Below are 14,536 nucleotides of genomic sequence, written 5' to 3' on the forward strand. Positions count from 1 at the left end.
AGCAGTGGTATCAACGCAGAGTACTTATCCATCTTTTATTCTCACAACGCTTTATGACGCTTAATATATTTTTTTATTAAATTTATAATTACTTTCTCAATTTATTGCAAGCATTTTATTTCCGGCATATAAAGCAGTGGTATCAACGCAGAGTACTCAGAACTTTGCGTATATTTAGATTAAGCAATCACTGTACCGGAAGTCTGTTTGGGACATCGATCGGCTTTAATCAGAGGCCCTTGGGTCGCGATATTCCGTAATGTAAAGCGTTCCGCAGTTAGCAACCTAAATCCGCATTTCCGCGGTCGCAATTTAACACACATACGTTTAACCGGCACACTATGCGCCGCCCATAGTATGAACGATAAATGGGCACGATGCACGCGCGCTATCCGATTTAATCGACCGGACGAAGGTAAGTCCATCCTCCTCTACACCCCGTCCGCCGCCGCGAAACTTTTGTAAGCGCCCATTAGCGATCGTTATTAATTCTCCCCCGGGACGTACCTACTGCGAGCACACCCCTGCAATAGGGAAAAAGAGAGAAACCAGCTTTATAAGCAACGCTTTTATGCAGCAATGTGCATGAGAAACGGTCGAGTACCACTTGTCGCAAATTGTCGACGATATATCGGTCCCCCTTTAAAAAAAGAGAGTTTTCAATTAAGAAAATATATTTCAAGCTGTACCATACACACAAACACATGTGGCTATACACAAGGGGATTCTGAAACGTAATTTTCCATGCGAGAGAAGCTCCAAGTTAGAAAGTTTGCGAATGCTCGTCTTAAACAGCAATTTGCTTCTAAAACTAACCATTTTCGCGATACACCGTATCTTTAATACACTCCACGTATCTATTACATATAAATAATACAGATATGATAGCGCAGAGTTATTTTGATTATAGAAAAGCATTTGTTACGTTTGTATAAATTTCATTGACTATAAAAAAACATCCATTATATTTATAATAAATCTCATAGAAGTCAAAGTCAAGCAAATAAAAACATATCGCTTTCGCTTTACTAAAGTGCTGTTTATCTTTTTTGGAATTACACATTAATATTCGCCTTTGAAAACAGTCCGACAAACGCGTTATTTCATTCAAATTATAACTTATGTTAACGTTCATATATTACAAACGTTTACATAATTTTATTAAAAATATTTATTTAATTAAAACAGCACGGAGAGAAATGTGCATTTTGACATCAGTGGTGGCCATATTTTATATGAAGATTTTTATTGTGATCATTAAAATAGTTTCAAACAATAATTTTAAAAGATTTATCAAAAATTTTTATTTGGGATAATATCCGAAGTTCTACAAGTGTCATTGACCGTTTCAAATATCGTTTTAAATATTGTTTCAAATTATGTATTGAGGAAAAAGATTTAGAAAGTTACAAAACAAGTCCGCCTTTATTTCGAAAGACGAATGATCATTTATTTAATATTAATGTAGAAAAACAGCGCGATTCAACAAAACATAAGAACGGATCTAATATTGCAAGAGAGGCATAAGATCTATAGAATAGAAATAAAAATTCATAGAAATGCTAATTTCAAATATTCCGCTACCTATATAATAAAAAAAAAAAATAATGCCTTTTTGTTCGAATACCCAAAGTCTTTAGAGAAATATGTGAAATATTCGAAATATCCATTTTCTCATCCTGAAATAAACTAAACATTTTAAATGGAATTTTAATTAACATACAAATAAATTATTATTATTATCGACATTTGTATACTGTATACAGTAGGAAAAAATAGTTCTTGGGTAAAGATTTTTAATTTCTATTTTACAAATATATTATTTTGCTCATTTCTAATGGAACTTTTTTATCCGACCGTAATAGCTGAATCTTCCGGAAATCGCGTTTGCGCCTGAGATGTAAAAATAGCTGAAAAAGTGATTAAAAAAAGTGTATGATACACATACACACACTCACACACACACACATAGGAATTACAACGCGTGATACACATACGAGTTCCGCGATTTTGTGTGTGAGTGTCTGTGTGTCTGTCACGTGCGTACGCTATAATTTGCATTATTGCAGATTTTCTCTCGATAAAGCGTCGCCTGATTGCGTGCAATAAACGCGCGAGTGTCCCGTGAAATGATAGAGGGGCTTCCACATTTGTTTTGATATACTTTTGATACACGGTCGCGCGATCGATCCGTTCATAGCGTCGCATGCGCAACGAACGATCGCGCTTAACGTACGCCCGGTCCGATCGATGTACCGACCATTTTCTACGTTTCCGTATGATTCTGTTGCGCGACCCTGAAATTATACGGACTATCGTCAAAATATGGGAGAATAAAATATGGGAGAAGAGGGAACGTTTATAGCGATATTCTCTGAGCTTTACATACCTTAACACACGTTGTTATGCTTAATTATCAACAAATAAAAATAACCGCAACATCAAAATGACGTAATACTCATAACATGATTACTCGTAGCGATGATATCGCGTGTAAAAAAATTACCCTTGAATATATGGCATAAAAACTATTCATACAAATTATTCATACTTTGCGCAATTTTTAGGACGATGATTTTGATTGAGACAATTTGATTTTACTCATCGAATCTTGGCTTCGTATAGCAAATAGACTAATTTTATTAAAATTATTAGTTTTAAAGCATTATATCATATTTTATCCTAATCATCAAATTTTTTTTATTAAACGCCAGTGATTAATCCTTACCAAGATCATCGTTTTATATAAAGACCTTTTTATATATATAAATATATTTAAAAATATTTAAAATATTATATACATATATATTATATATAAAAATATTTCATCTAATATTATATAAATTGAGATTTTTTTATATATCTAAACTTAATTAACAAAGATACAAAATATACATATCTACTAGGATCAATTAACAATAAGACAATCTTAATAAAACTCTAAAGAGGTGGGCACAGAAATCCGCATTGGAAATAACACTTTTTTTTTTACATGTGTGCATAATTTGTTACTTTATTATTATGGATTTAAATCCGGCTTTACGTCTCATTATCAAGGGTATACTTGGCTTCACGATCGCTATACATATATTGGTGCATTAGATTATTGCTTTATTCATAAGGAATGCGCTATTATTAGTCCTATATAATTCGATTTATTTTGATCATGTGATAAATTTTTATATATTTATATTATTATAGTATAGATCACATAAATCTAGAATTAGTCCATATGAATGAGAAAATATCTATTTATAGATGAGATTATAGAATGAGCGTTTTTCAATTATCGCTTACTCTGTTTTTTTGATGGCTTGCCATACTTTATATACTAGACTAGAGAATGTGCATTTTGGTAATTATGCATATATGAGCTATATATAGTATAGTATAAATATATTGCTATGAATTGATTATAATAAATAAATTTAAAAAAATAAATTATAAATATAAATTCAATCTATGGTATCTTGCAATATCTGCTTCCAAAAATTTTTACTGTGGCAAACAAAAATCCCGTAGCATGAATTTATATGTTAAAATATTTAAATATGTGTTAAAAAAAAATATATATATATATATATATGGGAATAGAAACCGTCTATACGAGTGATCTACAAACGATGTATCGAAAACGTAAGTATCGGGGATTATTGCAATAGAACGTGAAGATAGAAGCTCCGTAGAATTGTTGTAAGCTTGAAACACACATCTCGAATTAAATTATACTCTCGCGCGATACGTAATTCATATACATAGGTCATAGACTGTCGTCAAGATTGTCGGATAGATGTATAATTATCTCGTCGGCATTCGCCCACGCAAAGCACATGCAAGTCTCTTCATTCGGTTATTAATTGAAGAGGTTGTTTTTAGATCGTCTAATATCAAACACATTGATATTTGCAAGATTCTCGAGTCTTGATTTAAATGAATATTCTTCTTATTGACAGGATGGTCAACGGATTCCTCGCGTCTCGTTAAAACACGCGATTCTATTCACGGAATTTATCTTTCTCATATTTTTCGAGCACAGTCTATAAATCTTCATCCACGAGATATAAACAGATTAAAAGTAGCGCTAATTACAGCATTAAACATGATATGTAAAAGATTTAGATGTGTAAAGTTTTATTGCTAATACGCGATTATTATATATTTTCGGAACTATTTAAAAATATATATATGAAAATTATACTCGATAATAATTTTAACGATAAATTTCAAATAAAACTTGTTAAGTTATCAGCAATATTTATAAATGTAGCAAATAGAAAGAGATAAGAAAAGAAACTTTCCGACATCATGCATCATAGATGCGATAATATTCTATACCCCCATCTCGGAATTTATTATCTTCGATAAAATTCATCCGTATATCAATGGCTAATAAAGATCTTGTCTCTTGGACTGTAGGCACGCAACAAACCGGCGGATGGCGTGGGTCATGTAAACCAAAAAGGTGCTTCCGGTCAAAAGGCGCCTGTGGCTGGACAAAAGGTCGCACCAGGCACTAAGGTCGCGGCAAAGCCGGCCCAGAAGCCGTCAGCACAGAAAGGCCAAGTGAAAGTGACACCTAAGGCGGCCTCCGTAAAGACCGGCAAGAACAAGAAGAAGGGACAGCGGCAACAATACGATCTCATCGTTACCATCAATCTGGTGAGAGAAACGAGAGAATTTTATATCACAATATTTTCAAACGCCTCTTCTAATCCAGGATCACGCTCCGTCCACATTCCCACGCGAGTTTCTTCCAGCTGTTCTCTAATCGTTACAATTTTAAGCTCGATACCATATAAAGGTAAAATAACTTATTATTTTTTTGCGTAAAGTTTATTAATTATTTTTATAATTGATTTAATTTCTTGCTCGAATAAAACATCGATTTTTTTTTTATTGTAATAATAAATTATATAATCGATTAAGAAAACGGAGTTTTTTCATAAGTTAAACTTGTGCAAGTAATTTTTTTTTTTTTTTTTTTTTTCTTCTTAAACTCAGTACACTTGTCAAGAGTTTTTAATTTGTGATTTGATCATTACATCGTCGTTTATTTCACATTTGATAAATAATCCTTCTTGGGATGTTCCCTAAAAACCGTCTTCAACTTGAAGGTTTCATTATTGAAAATAAAATCAAGGATTTTCTTCAAGGATATCTCGTCGATGTTTAAATCAGCCTAAATAGAAACATTATCAAGTACAAGAGAAAAAGAAAAAAGAGATTATATACATATAGATAATTTTAGTCAATTGTTCGCATTCTAAGGTCATTTACGTGATTTTTCTAGACAATTTGCGTGAAAAGGTCTAATTATTTCTGTTCTTGGAAGCGAACGCAATTATCGATCGAATCGCGATAGGAATCGTCTTTGTCAAGTTAGCGTGCTCCTCGCGTAATGCGTGTACATCGGTAATAAATATGATCTGACCCAGTTGAATACGCGATACGCGATCGATAAGGTCTTCTTATTCGGCTAATGCAGGCGTTAGTCAAGATATGCTGTAGAAAAATAAACATTTCATCGTGTCTAATTAAATTCGATGTTATCAATGACGGTTTCTCTATCATTCTATTTTGGGATTACATTTCTGGATGAGATTCTTGGCAGCCTCGTATGCGTCTGGCATTTAATGTCCATTCATAAAGTATATTATATTCTTTTCTAATAGTATATAATAATTATATTTTTGCCGACGAGAAAATTAAATTTTGCAAATATTCGGATAATATCGTGTATCTATTTTTTTTATCGATCTTTGATTAATTCTTTTTTCATATTTTTTGTTATTATTTTTACACGTTTTTACTTTTGTCAAATTGATCTATATAATGTTCGAATGTATACCTATATATTATATTATACATATAACGTGTATTAAATAAACGCGAAGAAAATAAATATGGATTTCGAAATATGAAATAAATTGCTCGAATTGTGAAAAAAGTATATTTCATATAATCGAAAGTACATTTTCAAAATTTTATCGTCGCCAACGCGCGAACGTAACATAACGCGAGCAAAGTATCTGTTTATATGCGATATCGAGAACGGTGGAAGGGAATGGTCACCTGGCGTCCAATAGTCCGTAGAGGGGACCTGGTAGTTAAAAACAGACTAAGGTTGCGAACATGTACGAGACTTTGTCATCGTGCGAACGTCTTTTGCGTCCGACGCGCGATACCGAGTGTTCGAAAGTTGCGCCAGCAAGCTTTTCATCTTTTTCCTCAACTTTGCGCGTAAAGTAACGTGTGCGACGAGGAAGAATTCGAGTTCTCTCGACGCTTCGCTTCGGGATCGAAGATTATATACTTCACGAGAGAAGCGCGAAGATCATATATATTTTGAAGCGTATTCTATAAGTCGGCTATTTTTAGTCATTCGCGGGCAATATTGCATTCTTGAATAGTGTCGTTCGTGTGATCGCCGTGAAATTTCGCTCGCGCGAAATCGTTTGATCCGGCATCTTCGACGTCTCATTTTACCGGGGAAAGGACGATTTTAAGACCCTCTTGGTCTTTCCCAAATATCGTCTTCGATTTCATCCATCTGAATAAAAGTAATTCTCCGCGACGGCGGAGAAGCTGCGAACGTATTCTCCTCTTTCTTATTCGGTAGCAGCAATGACCTTGTGGGAGCTCGTAGTGGATAAATATTAGTTCGACTCTCCGAGTAGTTTCCAACGGATTCATCGTGCCGTGAATATATATGATTTCCTTTCCGAAAGAGCGAGGAAGAGCGTATAAAAGTGCGGCTTTTCTTTCTTTTTTACGGATCGACGGAAATGTCGCGCGTTCGTAATGGGAACGAAATGTTGGCCGTCTCGACGGCGACACGACGATAACCGCGACAAGACGCAGACACAGAGACTCGAAATCTCAAGTTAATATATCACGCCACATATCTCGTCGTCGAACACCGTCCACCTCCTTCCGGCATACGTCGCCCGATGTGACAATAATAGATCATGGCGGAAACAGAAAAGAAATACACGTACGCCTACGGACAACTGCGTAGATTGACCAGCACGATAGACTGTCAAATTAGGCAATTGAGTGTAAGTGGAAAAAAAATATAAATTTCTCGGGATAGTAAGGAATCAGATTTAAATGTATGCGATGTGTGTAGAAAGTCAAGATTTCGACATGCAGAAATCGCGAGGCCATCTCGACTAGCACGATAAATTGTCAAATTAATGAAGTGAAAAAAATTGTCAAATTAATTAAGTGGAAAAAATTATCAAATTAATTAAATGGAAAAAATATAAATTTCTTTGAATGGTCAGATTTTAATTTACGCGATGTAAGAAAGAGAAGATTTCAATTGGCAAAAATCGCGAGACCATCTCCATCAGTACGACAGATTGTCAAATTAATTAAATGGAAAAAAATACAAATTTCTTTGGATAGTAAGGAATCAGATTTAAATGCGTGCGATCTGTAGAAAGGAAGGACGACGATCATCTGCAGAAATCGCGAGGCCGGATGGCTCGATGGGATGGAATGCGTTGCTGTTTCGTCGCGAGACTTGCTCTATCACATCGCGACACCTTATTATTAATAATTCATTATACACGACCTTCCGCCTCGCGCGCACGTCGTTTCGAACATCTCGTTTCGGGCATCTCGCCAAAATTTCCTTATCTTCCTCGTGTATCTTGTACGAGAGAGCAGATCGTATAGTTATAGAGCAAGGTCGTTTGCCCATAGGAGACGAGGCTCTTTAGACGTCGTTTGGCGTCTTTACATGCGTACTATGTAAATGTAACTTACAGAGCAGACGGAATTGCATTATATGTATACGAAATAAATAGAGCCGTTTATTTTTTTTCTCTGTTTCAGTCCGAGTATGGACTCACGGAAGATCAGGTAGCAGGTGAGTTGACGCGATTATGTGATTAATTCATAAATAATAATTAGATAATAATAATTCATAAGGTGCGATTTTAAGATTAATACAGTTTTCTAGAATTTTTATTTTTAACAAGGTATTTTATATATAGTAATAATCTAATGATTAATCAAATGAAAATTAATATATTTTTTATAAGTTATAAAAAAGTATATATAAATTTATTTTATTAATGAAAAAAGAGAGAGTAATATTTTTAAATTATTACACGCCATAGAGATAATCATTATGGATTGCAGTATAAACGTCTGCCAGTTGGCAGTCGTTTTTCCTATTCGCCTACTGTATTATTGCCGAGTCAATAAAATTAAAATTGTCGAAAACAATTTTGAAGATAGAATAATAATAAACTCGAGGATCTCGAGCGAGGCAATAATATTGATTTTACTGAAAAATGATCGAAACGAATAAATTCATGGAATATAAATACTTAATGATTCATACATATAATAATAACGATATTATCGTGACACGATATATGGTATCGATATTTATCTCATAATTTAATTTTCTGCAAACGTTCGCATTTTTTTCTGCTTTCCCATGTCTCATGTGGCAATGAATTAAATAGAAGCGACATAGAAAAATACTAAACTTTTTTCGCGGATTGATTCATTTTCGTAATTATACATGACGCGCGTACTGTGCTTGTTTATTTAATTATAAAATAATTATGATAATAATTATAAAAGAGAAATCTTTCGCGCGTAAAAAAAAAAACTTTTTTTATTTATTATATACAATTATTATCGTCTACAAGACTGCATGCAAAACGAATTATAGCGATTGAGACTTTCGAAATTAGCTGTTCAAAGAGAATTCAAGCTCATTCAAAGAGAATACATAATTAATAGGAACACGATGGATGTCGTAATAGAAATAAAGCACGCTTTTAAGATATCAAAATTTATAATTAACAATTACTCGGTACGTAATAAGATGTCCGCAAATTTTCTTCAATTACAATCAACAATGACTATCTATTTGTCTCGAGTATAATAACGAGATATTGGTGCGATAACGACGAAAGTTCTGTTATTTCAGAATTCAAAGAGGCATTCATGCTCTTCGACAAAGATGAGGACGGTACGATTACAATGGCAGAATTAGGGGTTGTCATGCGATCTCTCGGTCAAAGACCGTCGGGTAAGTCATTCAAATGATCGAATGTGTCTCGGGTACATTTTGCAAATTCCCGGAACGACCCTAAAACATGCGCTCTTTTTTCAGAGACGGAACTACGCGACATGGTGAACGAGGTAGATCAAGACGGGAATGGTACCATTGAGTTTAATGAGTTCCTGCAAATGATGTCGAAGAAGATGAAGGGTGCCGACGGGGAGGACGAACTTCGCGAAGCGTTCCGGTAACGAGCTCTTCCTTAATTGTCATTCATTGCATGGACAATTGCATTGAAAGAATATGTCGGGATGGGTCTCTCGTCGGAAAATTGTGCTCTTAAAATATGGATAAGTGCAAACTGTAACTTATGTTAACACAAATTTCTTTTTGTTTCAGGGTGTTCGATAAGAACAACGACGGATTAATCTCCTCCAAGGAACTCCGACACGTAATGACGAATCTCGGTGAGAAACTGTCCGAGGAGGAGGTCGACGACATGATTAAGGAGGCGGATGGCGATGGCGATGGAATGGTCAATTACGAAGGTAATATACTTTCATGTAATATAATATTTAGAATTCGTTCTCTGAACGACAACGGGGATACACTAATCTTCTCTTGGCAAAGATCTTCTCTTTAATCTTCTTCTGGCAAAGACTTGAAGATTTGAATTTCCCGCAATACATGAAAGAAATATGTAATTTTCTGAGAGAGTATAAGTACGTTTTCCCTCCTAATATCTCGCATCGGAATAGACTCTTTCTAATTATTTCTTTCCTTTGTCATGCAATAGTATGAATTTTATACAGATCTGGTGAAATATTGTGTATTAATGCAAAGCTGTTTTGTTTATAATCCTGGGATCGATCTCACTCTCAACATCGTCCTATCAACCAGAATCGTGCGTGTGTTTTAGAGTTCGTGACGATCCTAACGTCGAAAAATTAGTTCGGAGATCAAAATAAGGTAGACTCGCACGGAGATACCAAAAGTATCAGAAGATCTCTGACGAAGGAGGGATAAACGGATCCGCTTGACTTCTCGGGATCGTGACGAGAGCGATCGTTTCACGCCCCGTAAAGCTGCAAAATCCAAGGTGTCGGGGAGAGAAGTCAAAAATTCGATCCACCCGATCGAGCGTCAACCGACGCGATGTGCGATGCCGTGAAATCGCAGAAAATGCGAGAATTGCGAGAGAAGGCGCACCGATTTTACGATACAGCTTTGAGGGATAAGTGCCGATGGTTTCGAGCGTAAGTAGCGCCAGTAGAAAACTTGAAAGTCTTTGGATCACTCTCGGGAGATTACGCGCGTAATTATCGCGAATACGCCTTTGACTTTAGCCGGAAAACCAAAGAGGAGAGACTTACTTCCCCGCGAATTGCACACGCATTATATAAATACACACGGACACACCTCGCACTCCTTTGGATTAATTTTAGACGAGTACATGAATTGTAGGCATATAACGATAAGGTATTATTACACGGTAAATAAAGATGTTGTGTCAGAAAACGATTAGGAAGAGGGGAGGGGGAGGGGTAACCTGTCGCCACCCGGAACAATCAACCGAGCTTCGTTTAGACTTTTACGTATCCCTAATCTTTATCTCCCCTTTTACGAAGCGATTTAGGAATTAACTAGCTTTCCACGCCCTTGAACGCTCTCGCGAGAAAGTCCCGAAGTATGTACACGATATGTTTACATAATACATATATATATATATATATATATATATACGTATTATTATTATACGATATCCCTCTCGTTTTGCGTTGCGCGCGTTTCCTTGAAACGCAACGCTCATGAAAGATACTTCGTACTTCGAGTGTTTTTACCGCTTGTATTACACATGTGCGTAATCTAAAGTAGTGATATACATATACACACACATATTCTCTCATTTGATCATCGTTTCTTCGATCCCTAGTAATTTTAGAGCAGGCACGTCGACAACATGCTGACGAATAATTAACTCTTCTGCTTTGACACGTAGTGTGAGTATGTTCCCGTCGATCATCGTGATGCCACGTTCTGTAATCGGTGATGAGTGCCCTGGTTGAAAAAGTGCTTCGGAAAAAAGAGCTGAGTGCGCTAATTATATTTAAACAAATTATTACGATAACCTCGCGAAGGAATAGTTCACTATCTGTTCATGAGGTTCGAGAAAATGTCCGAAAGTGTCCTTGATTATCGATGGGTTACTGGAAGGAGAATAATTTAACAAATCATCCGGATTTATTCGTAGATCCATCGGTGATAAATTAGATGGAATTATTGTTGCGACAATTGTGACAATCGCTAGTTACATCCTCAATGACTACCACTAGTTGCCACTAGTGGAATGATTATTGGCAGGTATCTATAGTTAAAGAGTATGTGGCGGTTTTTGATAAAGAGAAAGAAAGAAAAAACTCTACGGGAACAATTCAACCAGGGTGATTACCGCGACATGCGAGCGTTCATTTCTTCATTTTGCATTCATGATTCTCTATGTGGCGGAAAAGGAGGATTGCCAACGATGCGAAAGAACGAAAAAAATGTGACAACGAAACGTGTTTCCGCTGTCACACAATCAGTATCGCCCGCCGCAACGTCGGTGGCTTCGATCCAGAAGCGTGTATACACGCATTATGTCACATGGTATGTATCTTTACATAGAGACGTGTTGTAAGAAAAGAAACACCCACGAATCCTGCACACACACATACACATGCGATATAGATGGTAGTACTTAGCGACTATAATGGCAGATAAAAAAAAAGCAGCCGCATAAGAGTAAACGGCGGAGCTATACACGTGTGGATTGTTGTATACATATACTATATGTAATGATGTGTTGCTACCACAAGAAAAAAAAACCACGTGGAGAGAATACGTTGTAGGTAATTATATACACATCCTCTTATATATATTTAATACATTGTACATATGTCCTCTCTCCGTCACCCACGCTCCATACACATACACACGCACATGTGCACGCATACACGCGCGCGTAAGTTCCGGCTCGGCACGAAGCTAAAGAAATTAAAGACACGTGGATTGGGGTAGCGCGAGAGTCATGAAGCTGGACGGAGAGATCGAAATAACAAGAATATATAATAGCAAGCGAGAGCGCATCACTTGCGTATTATCAATCGGAGTAATCCTGTTCTATTTTTCGCACGCGTAATATCCTACACTACAATATTATATATAAATTTTTTATTGCTTGTTCATATATGTCGTTTTGTACATGATTTGTTCGTAATGTGTTGTATATATTGATCATGATTTGTGAACATTTATATAAAATTAGATTTTAGACAAGAATGTTTGTAAATTTGTCACATGCGTATTAAATAATGTTTAATAATATAAAAATGAATGTTTGTTTCTCTGTTTGAAGAGATAATTTGAACATGTATATATACGAAAGTAATTTATTACTTTCTCTTTGAAATATTTTGTCAATTTCCTGTAAATGTTCACAAAGTGATCGTTATTGTATCCTATTATATATACATATTTGAAGAAGAACATTTAAACTGATGAAATAGAACTGTGATAGGATTTTCATAAGTTATTTTTACAATTTAACTGCACACTATTACACAATTACAATCCATTTAGACTGCTTTTTTATATGAATAAAAGTATATGAAAAATATTAGTAAAATATGAAAATTTATGCTAAAAAATTTTAAAGAAGATTTTTACTTATATATTTAAATATTATCGTAGAATTACTCGGATTAGCATAATGAAATGTAATATTTTCAATGAGAATATAAATCCGTGTAAATTTTTTTATTTCCAACTTTACTAAATGTTCCTCTTCACGAAATGTTCTTCTCGTTTGAGCGTGAATTTTCTCGCACATTGATCTGCATTCGGCTCGTAATTTTATTTTTTATTTACATTTATCATTTTCCGAACCATTTGAATTTGAATGCCGCGTCGTAAAGTTGTTGAAAAACCATTTATCCCGATTGACTGTACGTGTATGCGCTATAAAAGATATAAAATGAAAAAAAAAATGAGAGATAGAGAGGTCTTTTACGTACGACGTACGATATTGAATGAAATCGCGCGTGTTTCGAGATCCGAGCAACTCGATCACTTTTCTTTCCAACTATGAGCGAAATGTGGGAGACAGTTGAGGCTTGAAACGCTCGTCGGATGAAAATTTGCAAGTGCACAGAGATAGACAATAATTCTGTTGCTCTCTAATTTGATTAATCGACAATTGACGACGAGTTTATCAGATTTCTGAATCCGGATTTCATCTCGAATGGAGTGGCACAATAGCGATGAGAGTTCAGAATCGTCGCGAGAATGCCCTTGACGGTCCGTTAAATAATTACTTGTACATAAGACGCGTAATGCCCGATCAACGCATCGCACATTACTTTCGCAGGTGAAAGCTGTGATCTTTAATAGAGCGAATTGATTTTTCGAATAAAACCAGAGTGTGGACAGTCATACTGCGAAAATAGTTTCAAGTCAAATTTTGAAGTACGACCCGTTTAGATAAGAGATATACATAGGTTCGATGAATAACGAATCGACATAATGTACCTGTCTTAAAATCTCTTTAGAATTTGACTTATATTATTTTCAGCTCGTATCGCACCTCCGACAGAATACTGCCATGATGTCTGATCGATAAAGACGCTAATTTTTTTCAATACTTGAAATACATTAACTTCATTTGCAAGTAAAGTTTTAATTAACTATATTGAGGGTAAATTAATAAAGAAAATTCGATATTATGTTTAATAATTCCTAATAGTTATCTATCAGTTTGACAAATTATGGCACCGCTTCCGAAAGCTTTGAAATTATTTTACTTGTATGGCAGTCTTCTCCCAATGGTGCATTATAGTTTACCAAGTACGCTAAAGGGGATACAGAAAAACAGTACCTATGTAACCAACGTCGAATTCACGACGCGCGCTGGCGCGATACATACACACCATAAAGCGCACTAAACTTGCATCACGGAGGCTCTTGAACGCATACAAGCGACGAAGAGATAGTCGTGGTTTTTGACAATAATATATTTTTTTAACGCTTATATTCTCAGAGCGAGATGTCCCACCGCGCGGTGTCATTCTTTCCCCTTTACGAATAAGCACCGTTCCATGATAGCGCTACGTTAATTATGCTTTTTCAATTTACCGATGCTCGAGATGATCGATTACGCTATTCGTCGGCGTTCGTAACGCTCCTCTCGTGTTCGATCAACACAATAAAGATATGCGAGCGACTCGAAACACCGCGACCTGGATTGTTAAGCGCGTGAGCGAATCAGAGCACGGCGAACGGCGATAGATAAAGGAGAAAGCTAAGCGGTTTGATAAATACGTCACAAAAATAGCAATGTATAACGTCCTAACGACAATATTTCTAATGGTTTAATTGAGAGAATTCACCGAAGAAGAGCAGATATATACGCTGGTCCGCCCCTTCCAAAAAAAAATAATAATAAAAAATATACATTAAGTATATCACGAA

General features: G+C 35.6%; 1 protein-coding gene across 8 annotated transcripts in view; it reads left to right on the forward strand.

Moving 5' to 3' along the window:
* Positions 1-12,399, forward strand: part of LOC138932848 (calmodulin) — a 44,128-nt gene extending 31,729 nt beyond the window's left edge. For 5 of the 8 annotated variants that reach the window (XM_070295056.1, XM_070295051.1, XM_070295054.1 and 2 more), the window contains 6 exons: positions 4,417-4,659; positions 7,843-7,876; positions 8,957-9,058; positions 9,143-9,278; positions 9,431-9,579; positions 9,951-12,398. In XM_070295056.1, the coding sequence (XP_070151157.1) occupies positions 4,417-4,659; positions 7,843-7,876; positions 8,957-9,058; positions 9,143-9,278; positions 9,431-9,579; positions 9,951-9,982 (696 nt within the window). In that variant the 3' untranslated portion in view covers positions 9,983-12,398. Of the gene's footprint in view, positions 1-4,416; positions 4,660-6,106; positions 7,059-7,842; positions 7,877-8,956; positions 9,059-9,142; positions 9,279-9,430; positions 9,580-9,950 lie in introns of those variants that run through there. The other 3 variants (XR_011446853.1, XR_011446854.1, XM_070295057.1) reach the window with 3 other exon arrangements.
* Positions 12,400-14,536: the final 2,137 nt, after the last annotated feature.

This window comes from Polyergus mexicanus, unplaced genomic scaffold (assembly GCF_030449975.1).
Source record: "Polyergus mexicanus isolate NDT 795.1 unplaced genomic scaffold, iyPolMexi1.0 SCAF_4, whole genome shotgun sequence".
In the NCBI taxonomy this organism is placed as follows: Eukaryota; Metazoa; Arthropoda; class Insecta; order Hymenoptera; family Formicidae; genus Polyergus; species Polyergus mexicanus.